The sequence below is a fragment of the Platichthys flesus genome, chromosome 2 (assembly GCF_949316205.1).
Source record: "Platichthys flesus chromosome 2, fPlaFle2.1, whole genome shotgun sequence".
Taxonomy (NCBI): domain Eukaryota; kingdom Metazoa; phylum Chordata; class Actinopteri; order Pleuronectiformes; family Pleuronectidae; genus Platichthys; species Platichthys flesus.
Window position 1 is genome coordinate 8,415,452 of NC_084946.1, and position 24,641 is coordinate 8,440,092.

General features: G+C 41.0%; 1 protein-coding gene across 1 annotated transcript in view; it reads left to right on the top strand.

Annotated features, from left to right (window-relative positions):
* The window catches only part of cdh4 (cadherin 4, type 1, R-cadherin (retinal)), a 75,679-nt gene that overhangs the window by 14,758 nt on the left and 36,280 nt on the right, over window positions 1-24,641 (top strand). The window contains exons 3-4 of the mRNA XM_062396442.1: window positions 12,767-12,922; window positions 18,441-18,585. Coding sequence (XP_062252426.1) covers window positions 12,767-12,922; window positions 18,441-18,585 — 301 coding nt within the window. The remainder of the gene's footprint in view (window positions 1-12,766; window positions 12,923-18,440; window positions 18,586-24,641) is intronic.

Below are 24,641 nucleotides of genomic sequence, written 5' to 3' on the forward strand. Positions count from 1 at the left end.
CATTTAGTATTGGTTCATGCTCATGATGACTCAATGCTCAGTCTAAATAGTTGTCATAATACTCAGCTCCATTCCTCAAATCTATGTGCAGCATCTCTCTGTGAAAGAAATTCAGTCTAGTCTATAGCTTCAAGGTGCAGACAGAGTTTGTTGATGTCTCGTTGGGGTTTAAAGGTTTCTAGGTCACGCTGCGCTCCCTTTCATCCTGACACCACCCTCGGAGAGCGTCCTAGAATCCAGGAGTTTCTTGGTGCGGAATCATTAACAATAACAACAAGGTCTCCAGGAATAAAACACTTTTTCTAATCTTGTTCCACATGTTTTACTTTTTCATGATGAGAGCGTACCGTCTAACCCAGCTCCTCCTGGCAAAATAACTCTCCTGCCTCAGCCTTCTTCTAGGTCGGACCTTTGAAGCAGTCTAGACAGTGCGGTTTTTTCAACAAAAATGTTTTATTGTTATTATTATCGTTTTCCCCATTATTATAATCATCATCAAGGCCTCTTTTAACAAACTTCTTTCAAACACTTTTGTATGGCTTTGGTTTATTATTTTACTTCTGAAGATCGGTTAGGACATAAAGGTGATTTTTACAATTAAGAGAAAGTCGTCAACTATCGTCGTTTAGGTCTAAAAAAAATATGTAGTTGTTAACACATGTGAATAGGAAATTGTTTAATTTAAGCTACTTTATTATGTCATTTCATAGAACATAAAAAAAAAGAAAGAAAAGGTGATTGAGAGTCCTGCAGTTGATATGAGTTCATACTACATGACTGCCAGGTGATAAGGTCACACACTACATGAACTTTCACCAGGAGAAACCCCTGACTCCAAAATTGGTTTAGTCTCGGAAATACGCATAATGAGAGACAATCCAGTGTCATCCTGCTAAAGCTGATGATAAAGAAACGCGTCAATGGACATTACTGTTGTAATAATAGAGTGGTTCAGCTGCATTTTCTGTCTGAACCCGAACTGAGCCAGAACCGAACCTGACTGGATTTCAGTTTTTTTTTCTCTCCAAATCCTGACCCCAGCCCAATGGATTTAATGTGGGAAAAAAAGACTCTGTGTTACTCTGTTCATGATACACCTGCTTATTGTTTGATAACAAATAAATACAGACATGTGCAGTGTAAAACTCAGGGGGCAATTGCCACTAAATGTACCTTTAGCCTTTAGCATACGCTTTCACTCCGTCCTACCCTCTGATTGTCTGGATGTTGCAGAGTCTGTGACATGTCTGCCATATCGTCTGTGAGTCTCTTTATTTGTGTCTTGAAGAGTTCACACAGGAATTTGCAACTTCCCATCGAACGCTGATCGCTGGCTTTTGTCGGCGACTGGCAAAACTTGTTGGCGACTGGCAAATCAGGATGAAAATCGTCTATAGTGTGAACTAGCTTAACACAAATTGTGCAGTATTTGGTGTAATATACTGCATCAATGAGCCCTCAGCCTTTGCTGAGAATATGTGTGCAGTACCACAAAGACAACCTGTTCCTGCCTTTGTGAGAATTTTCTAAGAAACACAAATCTCCTGCAGCACAAAAGGAGCATTTCTGCGCATTGTGTTTTGGTTTCCTGTTCATGTCTTTGGGGGTATGTTTGTCTTTGTGTATCTCTGCAAATTTGTGTCTGTTTGCTACTCTACCATCCCCAGTTGGACAATTAGAAGGTGACAGTCCCATTAGAGCCGACCTAGTAGTACAAAGCCTGATCGCTGTTGTGAGTGACACAGAGCTCAGCCTCTTACTAAATAACTGTCAGTCTACCCTCGTCCACACTGACCCCGCTGGCAGCCTCCGTCTGAGCCACTCAAACTCCCCTCTGGACTCTCATTGGCAGCCTTAGCAGCTCCCTGAGCCAAACTTGGTCCTTCTTTCAAGCCCGGGCTCGAACTGATTGGTTGAACCTCGCTTGCCTTAGGCGTGCCAGGAGGGCTTTCAACTGGCCTCAGGGTGCAGCTGATTGGCCAGGCAGTCAGGGTCGCATGCCTCCTGTGGGAGCGTGTGGCAGAAGCTTGGGTTGAGGGATGCAATTTGACAATCGCAGAAGGTTGAGTGGAAATGTGCAAGAGCAGCAGAAAGCTCGGCACTGCCCCCTCCCTCCATCTATAACTCCATTCATATCTCTACAAGTCTTTGGGTCTCGTTATTTCCCTTAAGTCAGCTTTCCTGCAGCAAACCGTGTCTTCACAATAATTATCTGTAGATAGTAGACCTGTAGTATGGTTTACCTATTGTCCTTGTTGGGGAGAGGAGGAGAATGGAGCTATTTAACAAGCTGAATCTCCCCAGGGGTCTGGGGCCTGTTTGGGGCGGGTAAGAACAAGAGCGTCATACTCTGCCTCCTCCATCCCATTCCCAGAATCAGGTAAGGTGGCTCACCCCTCTCTTTATAAGGGAGACAGAATGGCTGTATTGGCTCTATTCTTCTCCTGCACTGTGAATCAGGGGAATTAATGCCATTGTTAATGCAGAGAGACCGCTGGTACATTTCAACAGGATTCTCCACTCTCGCAGAGCTCATCTAAATTGCCTGGCTAATGCCGTAATTGGGTTTGTGAGTCACTTCTTAACTTCCATTAATATTTGTTCTCCTGCTAATTGCCCCCTTTTTTCCAATCCTACATTTCATTCCAACGTCTGGTTAATGGTCTGAGGTGGAGGCAATGACGTGCAAGGACACGTGACAGCCTGAGAAAGCTTATAATCTATTTTTGAGCAGATACAAAATGTTAAAGCTGCAGGACCCTTTCCGCTCTCGTGAGTAATGATGAATGACGTACAGGATGGAGATGGAGGGTATTTGAGTGTAAGATAAAAATGTCAAAAAGGGTGTTTTGGTCAAAATTTTTAGAAGCAACCTCAGGATATCTGTGAGCCTTATGAGCTTAGGATAAAAGAGATCTCTCCTCCAAGACCAGACTTTATATCTGCTTTTTAAAAGAGCCAAAAGCTTTCATCTGAAGCTTATTTATCGGATGCTGCCGGCATTCAGAATGCTTCCTGCTCTTCATTAAAAGACACACTGCTTGACAATGCCTCTGCCTTCTCAGAGGTTTTCTTCTATGCGTCTTCCCTATTTTTCACACTCACCTTTAACTGGATTGTCTTTTTCTCTTATACGTCATATTAAAACGGGTCCTCTAGAGGGAGAAAAACATCAGCCCCAAAAAGGTATCAGCTTTGTTTCTCTAAATTGTCAAGAAAAAAAAAAATCTTACTTTATTATCTCTGAATCCAAATCCACTTTGGAGAAACATTACCTCAGGAGGCCTCGGGAAATGAAAGGATTTAATTAAATTGACCGTGTTAGAAAGTGGAGGAGAACGGCTGAATCACAGTGTCTGAAGCAAAGCAGACAATTCTTCCTCAGGTGGGGACTCTTGCACGTTAAATTGATGGTACGCTCAGTGTCTCCTTCCCACGACAAGAGAGAGGGAGTGCAGGAGAGTGAGAGATAGGGGGAGGTGGGCAAACTGATATGGCAGCACAAACACAGACAGAGACACCCAGATGAAAAGTAAGGTGCACAAGGTAGAGGGGAAAAAAATATACTTCAGAGCTGCATGGAGCTGGGTTCATTCCCCATTTAGTTCCCGAAGCCTGCCTGGCGCAGACGCAGCTGCTCTTTACGAGTATCAGGGATAACAGTGTGCGACAGTGGCTGTCAGTGGCTCTCACTTGAGAGATATTAAACCTGAGCTCTCTGCAGCTTCTCTCTCACAGACCTCCTATGTGACTATTTTTAAAACCATCCGCACCATTCCCGTCTCATGATGCCGCTAAACTGACAGGTTTTACCGCTCTTCATCGCTACACTCTCTCGTCTAAGGTTGTTATTATGCCTCTGTGCTGTTGTTCGTACATCCATCCCATTCATGTGAACATGATACATCAGGAACACCTGCTAGGAATTACATTATAACCCACACAAACCTCCATTTAGAATAAAAGATGGACTGATTAGGAGTTCATCCGGGGGATGTCCGCACAGTTGGGTTTGGACTTTCTCTTTTACAGATGAACAATACAGCGTGGAGATTTTCCGCTCAGACACATTCACAACACAGAAATCTCTGCAGGATTCAGGTGAGAGCTAGTGCATTAAGCAGAGACAGGATGTACGTATTATTCCACTGCAGAGATCACATGTTTTCTGTTTATAACACATCAAATAGATCCCCAAAAACTCTCCTGACATCTTCGTCTGCGTCGTTTTTCTCGCACCCCTTTTTCATCCCTAGATATTTGTATTCCTTTTGTTTCTTTCATTCACGCCCACTCGCTTGAGGTGAATCCTGCTGTCTTCTCACTCGGCTCATTCAAACATTCTTTTGAGTTTTTACCCGGGGGCTGGCCGACGAAACTCGTGAGCCTCTCACTTGGGAACTCGGGCCCTCCTGAGAATGTCAGGAGCTTATCTGGAGTTCAGTGCATGTCTTTAAGAAGCTTAAGATTGGTGGGGGCATGAAACCACATGGAGGTAATTCTAGATGTATTTTACAGGAAGGACAGATTGAAGGTTGGCAAAAAAACATATTTTCCCTAATTGGAAAAATATCTCTCTTTTTCTTCCATCCTCTACTTCCTATTTCCTCATGTCATTTTGTCTGAGGTTTGTGTGGATGGCCTATCAGACTATTTGAATTCCTCTCCCCATCAAAAGTAGGGCACATCAGCTTTGAAGAGTGACAAGCGCACAGCAGGAGGGATCAAAGAAATGCAAAACTGAAATTTAAGAGGAAGTTAAAAAGCATGTAGTTTTGCCATTTCCCTCATGTTCAACAAAGAGAAAACCGATAGTGTGGAACAGCAGGGAAAGATGAGACGTTATCAAACGCAGCAATTTTTAAGGACGCATGTGTCGCTTTCAGATGCACAGATCCTTTTGATAATGCTGTTTAACTCAGCAACTCACCCATTCACAGTGACTTATGTTAGCAGCCATTTCAGCATCCCCACGAGGTTTATTGTTAGATCGGAATATTTTAACCCCAACAGCAATACTAAAGTGGAACCATTCAAGTCAGGTGATTTAGTCTATTCCAGCATGATGATGTCATTTTCTTTCTTTAAATCTAGAACGAAGTTGCCAGACCTGCTTTGAATCTGCTATGAAAATCTACAAAAAGCTGAGGCCGTGTTTGAAAACTGCTAAACAGCTTGCCGGCAACTCCCCAAGTCGACAAGCAGCAGCATAAAAAGAATAGCAGTCTAATGCAGAGTAAAAATAGACCACATGGGCTTGCAGCTGAAATGACTAGACCTCAAACCTTATTTGAAAAGAGTCAGAGATGTACTGATTGCCCGCCGCTTAAAGTGGTTCTACACGGGGAGACGACCATCAGTTGCGTAAACAGAAACCTGAAACTATCCTGACTCAGAACTGTTTTTCTCTCATTATTCAAATTTTGTAGAATGACGTTTTCATCACCACTATTGTTTGTGTTATATGCAGTGGGCTCAGAGTGGGAGACAGTCTCCCACTCTGAAAGAAAAACAGGCCTCTAAGTGTGTGAGGCATCCAGTCAGTAGGTAGTTTCTATTAAAGGCATCCAGATATTTGGCAGACGCTCTCTTAATTATGTTTGACAGCTATGACAGCTTAAGCGTGACTGAGAGGCTGCCAGAAGGGTTCAGTCATAGCCAGTCTGTGCCCTGAGCGGTTGGCATCACTTCTTCCCCTTATTCATCTCAGTTTGCTTTTACTGCATTTATCTACTGCATATAAACTATCCTTGAGACGTACGAAACGATATCCCCTGCACCAGACTGTCATTTGGTGTTTTTTTTTTCCATATTTTGCATGTGACTTGTTTTTTTTTATATATGCCGTGAATTGGACCCCTCTCAAATTACCAAAATGTATAAGAAGCACAGTATTTAAAGATAATTTAACTGATTGTGTAGAGCAGAACAGAAAAAAGTTGTGTGTGAGGAGGTGAATTGCCTAACACATTATATTAACATATAACAATATCAACTCATGAGTAATGGTGAAAAAATACAGTATAATTTTAAATATGAATAATGTATGAACATGACTTCAGACTTGTTGTCAAACAAAACACATTGTTTGATAAAGTCAAAAATGTCATGCATGATTTTACTGGAAATAGACCAATAATGGAAATATAGAATGGTGAATCATTTTTTCGTGTTCATATATACATAAATAATAACAAAATAATTAAAAGTTAACAACTGAATAGTTTCAAGTTATTACATTTATTAAAATACCGAAGAAAGCCATGTTTGTTTCCTCTCAAAATAATAAAAACAATGTTAATCACAATGAATGCCTCTTATTAATTCTGTTTCCTCGTCACTGGAAGCACTGCAGGTTAGTGTTGACTCAAGTAGTTGTTTTAATAATAAAATACTTAAATAAAATATACCCAAGTGTAACAAATATAAAAGATTATTTTTACAAAAAATTCTCCCAAAAAGAACTAAAGGAGTCAGTTAAAATATACATCACTACATTACATTCGTAAAAGCGCGCTGTGTGGTGATATTAATGTTGCATGATAACAATATGAAGGCTACCAGGCGTACAAAGACATGTATTTCAAAGCACATATTTGTTTTCAGGTGAGCACAGCGTCAACAACAACTGATCAATTCCAGTCTGGCACTTTGCAGCCTGTGTGTTCAACTGATAATTCAAGATATACATTATTTTTTCATACGGCACACCAAGCTATAACTAATAGAGTCCTAATACAACAGTCCTGCAATAAATCCTCCACCTTGTGAAGGTTATAATGATCAGTCTTTATTGGAGTTGTTCCAGAGAGTTGCTGAATCAACTGTTTGGTCATTCTGCAGGATGTAGTTTGTGGAGGTGTTGAGCTATACTACATTATAGTGAAGTGTTCCTGTTATCTAACCTACTTTGAATGATATCCAAATGGGGTGGACGGAGTAATAGAAACACTTTTCATGTATATATTCAGCTACATTTATCATATAGCCTGTCACTTCTTATAATATTAACAGCAGAATAAAGCAGCAGGAAAGGCAGAGATATAAATACAACATTAATCTCCACAGAAGCTGCAGTTGACTAAATGCTGTTGCGTAACACAGTTCTTGATGCTCTAGATACAACCATCAGTCATTGGTTGCACTCACCTGTCTGAACATCACTCTGTGAGGTCCAGTCTGCTATAAATCCAACTTCTCTGCTCGTTCGTCCTCTGTGTAAAACACACCCAGGCCACTCAGCCTCTGTGTCTCACTGCAGAGCTCACCCAGTTCTCAAACACTGAGCCGAGTGAGCTCTGCAATCTCAACACTGAAAGTCAAAAACAACAAAAAGTCGATGCACACCTCACTGATAGTAGAAGAAGCCACAGACCAAGGGTCCATCTTTTATATTTTAGCAGGTAGCCAGTACCCAGCATGCACCTGTTGGTCAGGCAACATGGCACTGAGGCTTTCAATGTTTCCCTGGTGTTGCATGAAACCACAGATCAAGATTTATTCAACCTTATTTGTATGTCTTTATTTAATTGCACCTGGATTTAACTGGATTTTAAATATTAAAGAATAAATTGTCCAAAAAATCTATTTTATGTGCGATCGACTTAAATTAATCATGTTTGTGCTCCAAGGTAAATGTATTGTAATCATTACCTCTCATGAACTAATTATATTGTTTTAACATAATTTCATTTGAGATTTTCACAACTCAATAAGCTTAACGCAAACTGTAGTATTATTGTTTATTTGGGTCGAGAGTCCGAGTATTTTCCCTGAAGCCTTTTTAAATGGTTCCTATCGATCAGACTCTAAAGTTGATATTTAAAGGCTTGACCTTTACCTAGCAGGTTAAATGGACATGATCTAGTTGAACTGGCTGTATTTGTAGTAATGAATCTTTTTATTACCAGACCGTAGGAGACTAATTCACCTGCACTTTACATCCACGTGTGATATTTTCATACATTAACATCCGGCCCCCTTGGGATTCAGATCAAATTAAAGACGTGATCATCAGCGGTAAAGAACAAGCAGCATTGTCCTCTGATAGTGGAGGTGAGTACTGAATGAACCCCTGGTCTGCTGCTGGAGCTACAACCAGTGGGAGTTGTGTGATGTGTCTTAAAGGCACAGAGAGGTGAAAGAGCCCATAAAAAGTTATAAAATAAAGAGTGAGAGAGAGAGATGTGTCAAAGGACAACACCTCAGAGACGAGACAAGAGGCGATCAAAGTGTGTAGTACACAGAGTACTCATTTATTGTGTGACATTAGCCCACTGCAGACAGTAACCCTTAATGATCCCATGGGTGCCGGCAGCACACTGTCCTTTAATGACTTCCTGGTTGAATGATTGTTGTTGGCTGGAAGCAGAATACAGCCGGGGAACCACAGCATCACACGTTATCGTTCTTTGCTTCTCAGAATTCTGTTTTGTTCCTTTTTGCTCCAAAACAAGTCCAACATGTGAATGGGTGAAAAGAATACGATCAAATAAGCGGCAGATTTGTCCCTGTTTAGGTCGGCATCAAGCTACCAATGCAAATAGGGTGATCATAGAGGGTTGGATCAATTTAATGAGATGTGGACCGAGTCAAACTTCACAGTGCGCTAATTAGGCAGCCGGCTGCTACGCTCAATAAATGGAAATGTGTTCCTTTCCGTTCCGTTCCCTCTGTCAGTTTTTGTGCCGTGCGTCACCCTGAGGAGTTTTAATAGAACGCTAATGCTTCATCTAATTCTCCCCCAACTCCCCATTGTTTTTCCTCCCCGCGTCTCCTTGCGTCCATCCTTCTCCATCTCTTCGTCTCACGCTGATAGCTTGTCCCCCAGGATCCCAGCAGTTGTCAGTAATCAAGGAAATCATAGTCAAAGAGCTACAAATAGGTCACTTATCTGATGTCTGGTCGGATCTGACGAAGAGAGACAGCTAGTTAAGTTCTTTGCATCTGAGGCTCTCTGCTATTCTTGGTGTAATTTGTAGCCATTCTATCTGCCAGGAGACACTAAAGTGAGCGGGAGAGTGAAAGATGGCAATAGATAGAGAGAAAGAGAGAGGGAGAAAGGAGAGAGGGAGAAAAAAAAATCCAAGCTTTCATCATAAGCATTCAATTTAAATGGCTCAATTGAGCAGTTGTCACTCATGGGATTCCCTGGACTCCCAGCAGCGTCTCTTCTTCATTTATCCAATTTATTGATATGAAGACTCTTCATTAAGAGACACTGGTGAATGTGACATCAGGTCTCAGGTGGCCTTGATGTGGAATTTTAAGCAGTTGTGGAAGCACAGGCCGTGTGACATGTAAAAGCTCCTTTGTCTCCTCTCGGGGCTATTACACCAACTACACTCGGCTGGCTTTGAAGTTCCAGTTCAAGAGACAAATCTCACTCAACACACACACTAACACTCAGACACGCAACCGTGCACATGTCCGGACGCTCAAGTAGAAACCCGTGGCCGGGGAAAATTTCATGTGTGTTTTTTGCTGCATGACGGCCCTGTGAATTATTGAGCTGAGCTGGTCCTTTTGATCCACGCTTTGGTCTGCACATAGAGAATCTCTTACCTGTCAAACATTTCACCACACACACACACACACACACACACACACATGGTCACAGGCCAACTGTTACGCACTCAAGAAATCCTTAAATGCAGAAATAGCAGATGCAGGGTGGCGGAGCTTTTTTTTATTTTTTATTTTGCATGTCTCTGCAACTGGAGCAGATGGAGCTCTTCATGGTGAGCCTCACTTCATTTCCTGTTGTTTTGAAGGGTGAAGCCTAACAATGTTTGTCTCCACAGATAAGACAGAGGATTTCTCAGGCATACTCTTGTTACTTAAATGCCTGATCCATCTGTTCTGCTCCACATTATCTATCTGTTATCCAAACAGATGATACCGATAATGAGGGTGAATGATCAAATTATGTTATTATTTATAATATAGCTTCATCCCCCTTTGATTGGCAGATGGTGGGCGCTGGGAATAATACACGAAATAAGTCTTGCAGTATCATTGTCATGCTACAGTGATTAGATGTATACCAAGTACAACAGTGCATTGATAGACTGGATAATTGAATACTGTACATTACACCTGAGCCAACAGGATCCACCGGATCTGCTGTGAAATATAAATTGCGGGTATGAACGCTCACAGTGGAGTGCTACACCGTGGGTGTGGGGAGGCCGTGGTGTAAATTAAGAGGGAGGGTATCATGTTCAAACAGAGAGATGTTTTATTCAGAAGCTGCGTCATCGCTGAGCGGATGAAATAATTTCATTTTCATGCATGATCTGCAGCCCCACAGACCAGGACGATTGCATAGGAAGGCAAGAGAAGGAAGAAAAATACATTTTTTCTCCATTTGACTCTGTGATCATTACCTCTGACTTGTAACCATAGTGATGATTTGATCCCAAGTAGAAACAACAACAACACTCAACTCAGTGTCTTTCAGAAGCTGAAGGTGGTATCGGAGAAACGACAAGGACATGAGGATATTCGACACTGAAAGAGACAATAAACTGGTCCAGGATCCACAAATCGTTTTTTTTTTTTTTTTTTAACTCTAGTGACAACTAAAGCTTAATCAGCTGCTATTTTAATAATTGATGTAAATATTTATTTTTTTTTAAAAGAAAAACCGCCATTTAGTCATATCCTAAACATGTTGTGATAGGCAAATTAACATAAGCCCTAAAATACTGGTGTTAGTGACTCATTAAGTGCTGCTATTTTAAAATGATTTGTGTTATACTAGTGATTAAATAAAAACACAGTAATCGCATCATTGTTAAAAATTTATACCAACGCTGCATTGTACTGGACCAATCTTCAGTGTAGCCATGGGGTGATTTCTGGGGTTTGAAATGAGAAAACAGCAAAGTTCTGCCTCCCATAAATGATCCTCATTTATCAGGCCTATTCTTTATAAAATAATGTGTAGTTTTACAACTTCACAATCCCGAAGAAAGAGCTGCAGCATTGTTCGATTATTTAGGCATCACAGCCAAAATAGCTGAAGACATAAGAAATCAAATTTTCTTTACAATTCATTTTATTCAGTATCTTATTCAGATCCTGTTTGTAAGCTTAGGGGACATATAATTACTGAATTCACTAGCAGTGGTGTGCTGTAATTAAACAAACAAATTAAACGAAAGTGCACAGTAATATGAATTTGTCTTGAAGTGTGTGTGTGTTCATGGTTTGTGAGTCACAAGCTCTTGCATTTCTGTCGATGATGAAAACAACACATTCAAATGATTAGGGATAGAAATATGTGATCATTTCCTTTGGTGGACTCAACGATCATATTTTGCTTAATTACTGTTTGTCTTTAAGACGACTATTTGTATTTACTCCTTTCCACTGATATGTATTGTTTGAAAGAGGTAAACAGTCGTGGGATTTAACAAAATTTTACTTTATTACTCTTTTTAAGTACAGTTTCATGAATCTGTACTTTACCTAAGCACCATTTATTTTCAGGTTGATTTACTTTTACTCAATTCCATATCTGTATGGATATGGAATTGAGTAAAAGTAAATCAACTGTACCTCCTACTACACATTTTTACAATGCATTGGGTTGCATGTTTATATTGTTGTTATGTATTTCAAAAAGAATAATCAATAGTGAGAGGGGAATTAATCCACTCCTGATCCATCCCATCAGAGCAGACAGGTAACATTAGACCCCCCCATTAGGGACTAGGCTCACTCAGCAAGCAGTTTCACTTTTAGGACTTGAAGTAGATTCAAAAGCAAATACTTACGACCAAGTATTCAAGCAACTTGAAGAACAAATCTGAAATTTGGAGAAGAAAGGCTGTAATAATATGACTTTATTAGAATTTTCTTCACAATTACCAATTTGTTCTGGTTTTACTCGAGTACATTTTGTTCTAGCTATTTGTGCATTATACAGACACTTCAATTATTAATGATACATTTTTATCCAGGTGATTTATTTGAAGCTTGGTGCAGAGGTGAGAGGCTGTGAGTGCCTGCTTTATAATGGTAACACTCTCAGTCCCATCATCTCGGAAACAGTACGGCGTCACAGTCGATTCTTTGCAGCCGATTAAAAATCATTAACACTGTATCAAATACAACAAGTCTTTATCCTTTAGTGTTCTTTAAAGTCAGCCAGGTGCTGAGCTCAAGTGTTAATGATTTCATAGCTGTGGCAGAGGAGGCATTCAAATAGAAACGTGTAAAATATAACAGTCTTTCTTATTTTCATTGTGTGTGAAATAAGTTAAAGATGTAGCAGGAACATTTCGATATGAAAGTCAAGTCAGACACTTTGTAGTTAAGAATCACATCATGAATCCATTTCACATCATCCAGAGAGAGACCTTCATAGCTGCAATCATGGCTTTTCACACTTAGTCAAGGTCTGCTGAGAAACCGCCGTGAAAGTAAACCCAAAACTCAACAGGTCAGATCAAATTCTCTGACAGTGGAATCTATTTGCCTCGCTGCACATTGTGCAATTTTCTATTTTCTTCCTCAGCCTGTGGGTTCAACGCGTCAAAGAAAGCTTACAATGGAAATGTTATCATCAACGTGTCTTTCAAGAAACCAATGTACTGTCTCTGCGTTCACAAACTTTTTATATCACACGATTCTTTTTGACAATTCAAGTCCCTTAAACTGCTCTGAACAATTTATGCCCTTTGTTGAAAACCTGTAAAGCCGCGAGTGAAAACTTTCTTATCTTTTTCAACGTGTTCCTCTGTTTCTGTGTCTTCAGATCCGCTCAGATCAGGATAAGGATGCGGGCATCCGCTACAGCATCACAGGAGCAGGAGCCGATCAGCCCCCGAGTGGCATCTACAACATAGATCCCGTCAGCGGCAACATGTTTGTCACCCAACCCCTGGACAGAGAGGAGAGAGCCTCCTTCCATGTAAGCACGAAACCACTTTTTGTCTTGTCTTGTTTCTGTTTCCCTCCTGATCCATTTATGCTTATCCCTGTGAAAAATGTGGCTTGCCTTTCCTCTCCCCCATCTACCCCTCCCACCAACACTAATGCTGTCCGTCGAAACACGGGCTTGAGTTGGAGGGGACTTGGAGGACTTACGTCTCCGTTACCTCTGCACAGCACCAGTGCCTCGCCGGGCTCTGACTGATACCACAGCCAGACACGGGTTAGGGAAAACCTTGAGAAAACACACGATGGCTTCAGCTGCCATTTACAGTAGATGGAGATTTAACTGCACAGTTTAGCACAGGAGCGATAGAACAGAGACAAAAAGAGAGAGAGAGCCTGAGGTGGAGTGCTAAGAAATCTGTTCCCTTTGTTCTTTCCATCGTAGCTAATGAGCAGGTGCAGCTTCCTGTATGTGTGTATGTGTGTGTCTGTGTGTGTGTGTGTGCCTGTGCATTGAAAGCTGATTGATATATGATGTGTGTTTGTGTCCCTTCTTCCGTGTGTGGGTATGTCTCTCACTTTTCCTTTGTGTACTGCTGCACTGTTTTACTTTGCCACCCCCTTCACACATTGTAGAGTGCTCACCTTGTGCCCTCTGCAGCTGTTGTGTTCAAAGGTGCAGGCTGACAGCTGTATGGTTAGCCTGCTTATGGCCCATTCTCCACCACACACACACACACACACACACACACACACACACACACACACACACACACACACACACACACACACACACACACACACATACACACACACACACAGACAGAAAGCCTGGGAGTTGAGTTGAAGTCTGGCCCCCCTGGAGCCTTGGGTTAAACAGCCCTGTGGCAGCGTGAATTAAATATGCAGACCACATGAGTCTCGTGTTAACGCCAGGCCATTGGTTAATATATACACATTATAGTTTTCAGTGTATATCAGCAGAGACACCTCCACTCGCACTGAGTGCTGGTGTCAACGCCCCGTGTGACTGTCAGCATGATAGATGGCTGCGCTGCTGATAGAGCTAATTCAGAAGTGTGCTCCTGTCTCGGAGGATAGAATAAAGGAAAGTGGATCTTCAGTGTCTGTCAGCGCACACTCTCCGGAGTCTGCACACATTATAAACGCCACCATGTTTGCACACACACACATACGCACACACAAAACCTACGTGCAGTGACTATAATCAAACACAAAGCTCTAGATGATTGCCTCTCTTCTTTGGTTTGTCTCATACTCTTCTGTGTGTTTGCATGTTTGTGTGTCCGTGTGTGTTGTATTTAGTGTCATATGAGCCTCTGGTTACCTCACTTGCTTCGTTCAGGGTCTGGACTCGGCTGTGAGTGTTTCTTACCGTACCTGCTCTAACTCTCAACCAGCAAATTGGGATCACTAAAGCTGGTAGGATGTTGGTCCCTGGGAAAGGACAGCCGCTTGGTAAACAGTTCTTATTTGAAACTGCCTGTGGTAAAAACAGCACGTTGGGTTGAGGGCACTTCAAGTCTAATGTGGCTAATGTTTGGGCTTCCGCGGACCCATGTTGCTTGTGATGTGATGTATGATTTAGTGTGGGAGAATGTAGGCAGTGTTTGACCCCGGGGGAAATTTGGTCCAGTGCTCACTTTCTTTCAACTTGACAAGAAGTGCCCACCACTGCTGTGCTCTGGCTGGCCAAACTTTGCTTGTTAGTTTTTGGTTCAAGTGAAAAGAGAGACGAGGCTGCTGTTTCTGTCAGACAAGCACCGGGGGGAAGTGATCTGCGAGGTGAGGAGAGTGGGTGTTAGCCTGAGCTTCTCTTTTGTCAGACGGAGTCAGCGGGGCACGTGGAGAATAGAGCAAGTCTGTGATATATATTTTTATTTATTTTTGCGTTTACGTTTGCATGAATCCGTGAACTTCAGAGTTTAGAGAGTGGTTGTATGTTTTACACTGATCACAAACACCTTGGACATTTGTGTTGAATTTCTTGCAAATGAACATTGTTAAAACTAAAATATCAAAAAATTGGAAATAGAGAAAAATGATCACATTGCTTATTTCTCTTGGACTAAGAGTTCACTAGTTGGGGCCACCTGGCTCAGCATGCATGTGAACTGAACAAATTTAGCCTACAGACCTTCATTTGAAGAATGGAGGGCAAAACCAACTCACTATGGTATTTAAGCAGCATCTTGTTAAGACCAAAGCAATAACAAATGTCATAGGTGTTTTTTTTTCAGCAGATATGCTGTATTATAGAGTATCAGTATAAGAGACTCTGGTACATTCATATGAACCATTGTGCTCATATTATTTAATGTACCCTGCACTGTCCCTTTTTAATACATACAAGTTAAATAAAAGTAAAAGTCTACTAGAGCTTTAAAAGATATCATGTTTTTTAATTGATAGAAAGTCCTCAGTCTCAGCTTGAGGCTGAAAGATGCTCATGTGAAGTTTCAGTAAAGTTAACGAACAGTTTGTTGTTTTGCACTTGAATGGATATCTATTTTTAATCTGTTATGTATGTTAGGGCATATTTATATTGATCACTTTTGTAATTGTACCTTTCTATTAGTAGGTTGCAGCTAGTTGCAGCAGTATTACAGACTCTCATAGTCTGTTCAAGATAAAGAAGCAGTTTAAGCAGTTTCTTTTGCACCAAAAACTAAACCGAGGTACCGAACCATAATCTTCCTTAGTTAGTTGATTTTGTTCAGCTCGACTGGTTTTTAACCAACCTAATTTCACTCACACTACTCCTCTCCTCCGCTCCCTTCACTGGTTACCAGTGGCTGCTAGCATCCGGTTCAAAACACTAGTACTTGCGTACCATGCTGTGAACGGATCAGGTCCAGTCTACATCCAGGACATGGTCAAACGTTACACCCCACCCCGTTCACTCTGCTCTGCTTCGGCCAATCAGCTCGTTGCTCCCTCACTGCGAGCTAAACACTCATCAAAAACACGACTGTTTTCCGTCCTAGCTCCTAAATGGTGGAATAAGCTCCCCATTGACATCCGGACATCAGAAAGTCTACACATCTTCCGCCGAAAACTAAAAACATACCTCTTCCGACTTTACCTTGAATAAAAAAAAAAAAAAAAAAAACTTAGCACTTTGTAGTTTTGCTTTATTTTGAAGAAATTGTACTTTCTTGATTCTTGTCGTCCTTGAATGCACTTATTGTAAGTCGCTTTGGATAAAAGCGTCAGCTAAATGAAATGTAATGTTATGTTCGTATGCTCACATTTGCTAATTGGCTTGAACACAAATGATGGTAATGCTTTGTGGGCATTTGTTCATAAACCAAATTTTTGCACTATTAAGTTTTTGAGTTGGTAATGGTTCTTGTTAAAACGTCAGGAAATCATTAAAGCCATAAGAGTGCATTATCTGGAGATGAAGTATGTGACTATGTTTTTAGTCAATAACATCCAGCAATTGTTGACAACCTACTGACTAAGTGAGAACTTTGACCTGCTGGTTGCGTTAAGCAAGAGGAAAAATCTGAGCATCATGAGAGTGAATGGAATATATATTAAAAACCTTGAATATCTTTATAAAATTTACAGCTCTATTTCTGATAGGACAGTACTGGAAAATACATGATGAATCTATTAGAGGTGTTAACAGTAACAGTAATTTGAAAATCATCTCTACTTTTATATTCAGTAGTTGGGTATTTAGCAACAGCAGCTGCTTCAAAACAAAGTACAAAGTTCTGCTCAGTATTATTGCCTCGGTTCTCCTCAAGGTTTTCCTCAAGGTTCCCCTGGAAGATGCCCGTTGAGGTGTATGTCGGTGAAAGACACCTAATGGGTCAAATACAAAGTGTATTCCACCTCGGTTGTTGGTCAAGTCATAATAAGCTAACCTGGCAGAATACCAATGTAGGCCATTTTTCCAATTCCTCCATGGAGCACACAAACACACACAAACACAGGAATGTAGACACAACCACACACACATAGAAATATGATAAAGTATTCAGGCACGTGCACACACAAATCCAAAGATAGAAAGGTCACACACATGAATGAACACCGCTTGAAAAAAACTAAAATGCACATTCATATTTAGACATTCAAACTCACACACACATACACACACACACACACACACACACACACACAATCACACCTCCCTGAACTGAATCGGTCACACACCCCTCAACATGCAGCGCTCACAGCTGAGAAAACAGATTGTGCTTGTTTGTTGGGTATCCTCTCCATGTTAGTTTGCTGTGCTTCAGCCAATCGAAAACTAGCATCTTGAGGATCATTAAGTGGCTAAAGAGGGCTCTTTTGATTGGCTATGTGTGTGTGTGTCTGTTTGTGTGTGTGTCTCCCAAGTGTATGTGTGTCGGCTTGTGTCAGCTTCCGTGTTAAACATGTGTTGGGATGCACGTGTGAATGCTGGGGCGGGCGTGTGTTTGGGTATGTTGTGATACGTCCTCGACAGCTGACACAAAAGCCGACATGATTAGTTTTGTAGCGGCAGAGGCAGGTGCCGCCATTCAATCGTTCATGTCACTCCACAATACATCACCACTCGCTGTAAATAGGCTGGCAGGCAGAAGCTCCTTGACTGTGTTGTGGCAAAACATTTTGCCGGCAGCATGTCGGTTTTTAGCCAGGACGAGAGCCCTTCTCCTTTTACCGAGCCAAGCTGTGATTGAATAACATTTCTGCAGAGGATATGATTTTCTAGGCAATTGAATGAGAGTAATGTAAGTCACGGTGAACGGTGCCGGTTTGGTTCCAGGCTATTACAAAGCTTTGCGTTATGTTAGATGTCATTAGTGGGGATTGGTGGGGAGTAGAGGGTGTGTAGCAGCAGCACCGGAGATTAAGACATCCCAGTGTAGATGATGATTGCTTTTGTCAGCCCCCCCCCCCCGCTCGAGCCCCCACACCCCCACACTGCCTCTTTGTATTTTCATCTCTCATTTACTTGCACAAGGCTCAGTCACACTCCTCCTCTCCTCTTCCCATCTCATCTCGCCTGTTCCCCGTCCTGCTTCTTTTTTTTCCTTTTTTTTCTTCATTCTCCACGTCCTCGCCGTCTCTATTCTCACACTGTGAATTGTCCGGGAACAGCTCATCATTGCAAGACAACCATCCAAATGGCTTCCTTTGTCAAAATAAATTGAGACAAACATTCTCCCCCGAACTAAAAAGGAAGCCACAGTTTGAGCAGCAACACCTCTCGGATATGCTTTAGGACTCTGGCTGGGCTAACAGTAAAATAGGTGTTGTTTGTGTCTGGAGCATTTTCACTACTTTGCCCCTGTCTGTGTTATTGTGGTCCTTTGCCAGGATACCATCAGTATACTGGTGCCCTGCTGACAGACAAGAAATACAATACAAATTGTGCCTTGTTCCAGTCCAGAACAGATCTCGCACTGTTATATCAATCGAGCCAGCGGCCTGTTATCAGTCAAGCTACATTCATCAGTTCAAGCCAATATACAATATTCAATTCTAATGATCCCTTCCTCGTTTGTGCTTATTCTGTATGTTCACAGCTGCGAGCGCATGCAGTGGACATGAATGGTAACCAGGTGGAGAACCCAATCGATCTGTACATCTATGTGATCGACATGAACGACAACAGGCCTGAGTTTCACAACCAGGTGTACAATGGCTCTGTGGCTGAAGGCTCCAAACCAGGTAAGAGTTTCTTCTAGATAAATAAATAAATGTATATTTGGTGCTTCATCATGTGCCACACAGCCAGACAATCACGTGACAAAAACTACACACAACAAACAACATTGTGATGCACATAAAACGCTGTGAACACTATAGTATCCTATAATGTGACACTTAAAATCCCTGTTGCAGTGGAATTGTGCTTTGGAAAGAAAAGGATCTGTGATTTTCGTACAACATAAACTCCCAAACTACAGTTTACCTTTTTCAGCAGTTTATTCAAAAAGCAACTTCAGCTTCTTGTACAACACTGTTTTTATATGTATTACATACATCTACAGTTTAACGGTGATGATAATCCCAGATTTAATTCAGATGAGTCATAATTAAAGTTCATGATAACTATCACACCATTCTGACAAGTTAGAACTTAATTTAAGGTATCTTAAATTGAGGTGAATTAATTTTTTATTTAACCAGAATTAAAGATTAAAATATCCTTTAATAATTCAATTGACTTGTAAATATCCATAATGAGAAACCACACACATATGAATGACAAAATTTGTTTAAATCTTACTATATAATTTGAGAATACTGGATAGTAAAACTTTGTTAAGAAAAGTTATAACGGCTACCTCTCCTCACTCAGAGCTGAATAGCTGCACTTAGCTGAGTTGTTGTCTGTGTTTACATAAAACTCTGCAATGCAACATCTTCAAGCAAGTTGTTTTCATGCTTTAAAACTTGATTTACCACCTAAGAAGATATTGTCACTGTGCATTGTATAATAACAGACCCGATCAATTATACAGATTAGCTGTTGCAGCCCTAATATAGACTTCTATTTGTTGACGTTTATCATAAAGCTTTTAGGCACAAAATGAATAGGATATTGTTCCTATAGATTACATTTTTATGAAAGTAAAGGGAAAAAAACATCCTGGAATCTTGGACAGTGTATGGACAAAATACAAAATTACTAAGCTTCAGTTGTAAAATAAAGTATCCACCTTCGACCTCAGTCATCACAGTGGTTATCGTCTGTTAGCCGTTGCAGTGGAGCAAATTTCCATACTTATGTTATAATTTTAATATTTTTATAGTCCCGAAGAAGTACAACTATTACATATTTAACAAGAAGAAGAGAGCCCAAAACAGAAATGGGTCTTTTCTTCTGCCTTCCTATTTTGTTCATCAACTCACAACTCAGATTTATCTCACGACCTGTGGGGCAGCCTCAACAAGTAGATGTGGGGATTTACATTTAATCGTTTGTTTAATACAGAAGAGAAGTCATCTAATGCATCTGCACATAGGAGGTTATTCATATCCTACTTGGTCAGTTCACTTTTATTGTCTATTCTTCCTTTCATATGACACGACCCCCCGATTTCATATTGCAAATACCAAAATATTGACAATATTTACAATTCGAAATGCTCTAATTCAGTTTCTGCAGCAATAATATACAAGCTCAGAAGTTGTTTTGTGAACAGGAAGTGCAATCACCTTATGTTATAGGGGAAACGCTTTGTTCAGTTCTGATTATCTCATTCATATTGAAAGCCTTAAAATACCTCTGTATCGGGTACGGGTAATCAGTGATGATTGTATAGTTTAGATTGTAGAACCTGGCAATTTAATGCCCAGAAAATTACAACGTATATTTGTTGCTTTTATTCTGTACTCTGTAGGGAATTCTGAAGGCAATTATCACTTTATGGATATCTATCATATCCATAAACATCTTTATGTTTAAAAATTTCTAGACAAAAGATGATTGTACCTTAAAATCTCTTGTGTGAAGATCCTGTTTATGTCCTTTTATGTGGTGTGAGCTTGTGCGTCACCTTATTCGAATCTCAAATCAACCACGTTCCAACTTTTTCCATCACACACAAAGTCTTACATCTTATGGTCTCACTTCCAGTGGTTTTGAATAATCTTGGACTTGAACAGCGCGAACAACACCTCCAGGTGTGAATTTTCCGTGACGTGAAGTTTTTGGTTGGTTCAGACGAGGGCACGCTCATGAGATATTTCTGTTACTGTATCTTGGCTGGATGCATCATTATCAAATTCTACCGAGCACGAGATGTAGACCTTCCCTCTGAAATCGCGAAACAGAGTTGGTCAGTGCCAAGCGAGAGACAAGAGCAGAATATACAAGTAGCCCTCTTGTCTCTACTGGAAGAACTATTGCTCTAACAATCAGGCCCCGAGGACCCGTGTGTTTCTTCACAGTGTTCAGATACTGTTTGGCTGCAGTTCAATCTCAGGGGGATTTGTAAACAATATAGGAAAGCCTGTTGTGCATGCGTACGTGTGTGTATGGATCAGTGAGTATGTGTGTGTCTTTGTGCGTGCATGTGTGTGTGTGTGTGTGTGAGTACCGGTTCCTCCTCAGTGGAGCACGGGTCTACAGCATATCCAGCGCTCCTAATTAGCGAGGGCAACCAGACATTCCCACAGCTACTTTCTTCCTTTTTCACTTTGATACTCTCTGCTTAGTTTAAAATGGGAGCGTGTGACGACAAAAGTCTTTGAGTCGAATATTTTTTTTAAACAGAATGCAATCTGCTATACCAATTAAGAAGAAACATATTACAGCATGTACGGCATAATTGCTCTGCTCGTCATTAAAAAAGTCACTGCCTGGTAACATTTGTTTGTGGAGCGAAGAGCGTCAGGTGTGGAGAGTTTGGTGTCAACAAGGCAAACTGTGTGTAAAGCTCAGTCACTGGTCTCTGAATTGATTCATTTTAATTAGGCAAATATGCCACAAACCAACGTTTGCCTAATTGTTTAGTTGAAGAAAACCCAAATGAGTGTGATTCATCTCCAGTTTGGGTTCAGGGAGACATTTTATACTTCTCTGGCCCATTTAATCCTTTAATATGTCCTCCGCCACTTTTCCGCACTATTAATGAAGCCAAAGTTTTGCTGAAATGTATTTTCATCCCCAGCTGAACTGAACACAAACAAGAAACACAGCCAACTGTAAGATGTGTGCTGGATGTAGTGGGCATTGATTAATATCCTTTCTGACTGAATAAACTCTGTTGTTGACACCTTTGTTTAGACAGGATCAGAAAAAATAGTGCAACCTCCAAAACATTAACATTTAGTACATGACTCCTCTGAACCTTAGACCGTATATAAAGATGGATGATGCACATGCTCGCACCATCCATAAATGAAACTGCAGTAAGTCCGGTATGAGTCTGCACAGTAGATTGAGCTGCAGTAGTCAATCGTGACATTTCACTTAGTTTGTATAATAAAAAAACAATAAAAACCAAACTTGCTGGAAACTTGAACACTAGTTCATGTATTGGTGGGATGAGAGCTTCCCATAATGAATGAAACCATCTTTTAAAAACATTTAGTTGACATTTATTTAGCCAGGTATCAGCAGGTGGTGATCGAGATGTGGTATGGTTAAAAAACAAACTAGCAGCAGTAAAACTATCCTGTTTTGTCCAACCGGAGCTCTGTTGCCAGTTAACACGAATAAGGGCGGAATGAGCTTTTGAGGCTGATAATGGAAATCCTTTCTCCTCCAGACTGTCTTAATTTAGTTCGGCCCATGTGGTCTACGCAGCCTAAGAAGACCTCCTCCTTCCTGACTTTTCTTTAAGAAGCAGCTTGTGGCCATTGTAGGGGAAACCCTGCACCGATCCTTAAAAGGTTTTGGCACACAGTTCAAGATCCAAACTAAAATGGACTAAGGCACCGTCCAGCACAAATAATTCTGAATTCACTATTCTTACATTATTATTGTGGATATTTCTTCAATAACTAATGGAAACTTCATATCACCACTGACATTTTCAGTGATTATTAGAAGGGCCGCGAGATCACAGCTTCACGGAATCCTCTGTTGTGCATCCTGCATTTGCATTTGGCTTGAATTATTCAGTGGCATAAAAAGATGACCATGGAAATCCCTCAGGTGGAACCTCAGGCGACAGACTTTTTCCGTCCTACCACATTATGGCAGGTGACATGGCAGAGATGCTGCTGGAATACCTCAGTTTTCCTTCTCTCCCTGCCCGCAGGTCTGATCATTGATAAGACATCAGAAAATATTGATTAATAAATTCTATTATTAAATCATGATATATTAAGTCCTACAGTATCACACAAGATGTGTCTAAAACCTGGCCTAAGAGGACATTATTTGCATGACTAGATACCACTGCTGCTTAGTGCAATTTCGTTAAAGGTCCCATATTGTAAAAAGTGAGATTGCCTCCCTCTTTGCTGCTTTTTTGTTTAAAAAGGGTGCCATGTAAATACTGTGAAAATGCCAAAATGTGAAAATCACAGAGAAGGGCACACACTTTCATATTCAGAGACAGTGTTTTTTAAAACGAGCTGTCAGTACTTATGTTTCTTTGTGATGTCAGCACTCGACAGTCCCAGCTTTAGGCCACGACCGCTTCCTGACCCACTGTTCTGTCTTTCTCAAAGGTTTCTCCTGAAATCTAAGTGTTTGCTCCACCTCTTCAACAATCGTTTCTACATTTAATCCTGTTAACACTCCTGATCCTGATAACATTTGTCTTGTTGTTTTTTGTAGTTTCATCAGTTATGACACTTGGACTGAAATCCAGGTATTATTATGACTGAAAACCACCTGGAGCCGGAGCTCTGAAAAGAGGATAAGTAGCTGTATCCATAGCTGTTGCCCTGGCTCATCATATTTCCACCATAAGTTCCCAGTACATGCCACCTCTGGTCGACGTTTCTTCCAATCACTTGCTGTAGCATTTCACTCTCGCTTGCAATCCCAGTCAATCCCTTACTCACTAGACACTGTCTGGCAGTGATAGAAAGGATGACTGCTCCTTCTCCTTCTCGTATTCCACTCACCACAGTCCACTCTCTGCTTTCCCAGCTGCCCATCACCCACCTACTGGGTATCCCCCATGGTCACAGATTCATTCTCCCCTGGCTGGAGGCAAAGGCAGTGGGCTAACTCAACCCTCATCGTCCATTGATGCCCCCAGATGATCCAGACAAATCTAGCAGGAGCATTTTAGTCCTAATTTGACTTTGTCTGCTGGGCTCATTTTCATGACCATCGCCAATGGCATTTACCATGCTACATTTGCAGGCTAAACCTGTAATTGGCCTGGTCGTGCATCACTCAAAAACATGTTATGATCAGCGCTCCAGGGAGAAGCATGAGGGAGGACATGTAAATCTACACTGCGGTGTTATTTTGCACTTAAAAGCACAAGTCTATATTTTCTCATATCACACCTTCAAATAAAACAATGAAAATGTGTAAAATATGGAACCCTTAAACAAAAAGGGAAAACAATTCAGTGCTTTGCTTGATACATTTAAAGTATTTCCCTGTAACAGATGGGATTTTTGGCATGCAGCCAACTCAGTGCTCAATCTCCATTGTTTCAACAGTTAGCCGAAGGTATTTTTATCCACCAGCGTCTTAACTGAAAGATGAACTGTGATGTATGTAAAGTAGAAAAGTTCAATTCCAAGTTTTCACCCACACCAGTAGGAAAGATAGTGAAGAAACCTCTGAACAAAGGCCTTTAATCTTTGGTGCGCTCCCTGAGCGTCTGAATAAACTGAAGCAGTTCAAATGTTTAATATTTGTTATATTTGAAAAGTGTGTACAAACCCTTGTATTTTTTCTTAATTCCATGTAAAGGGGAGATATGTGTTTAAGGTTGCTTTGGTATCACATCATGTATCTACAGACCCTGATATCTGAGGTTCTCTGAAGCATATCGACACATCTTCACATCTAGCACTGTGGGGAAGCCATCAAAGACAGAGGCCTACAGGGAACCACCCTTATCATCGTCACCAGATGTTACACAGGGAGAGATCGGATCAGGCTGTCAGTCAGGATCCGTTTGAAACGGCCCCCGCTCGGCACCAGACAAACCTGTGACTAATGGAATTCAATTTGCACTGGCAATCAAACCTAACAAAACGGCACATGGCAGAGTGAGCAGGCTGATCACACTTACTTGTTGTTAATGAGGAGTAAATGAGATTGATTGTGAAAACTCTGAGGCTAATCCTGTGAA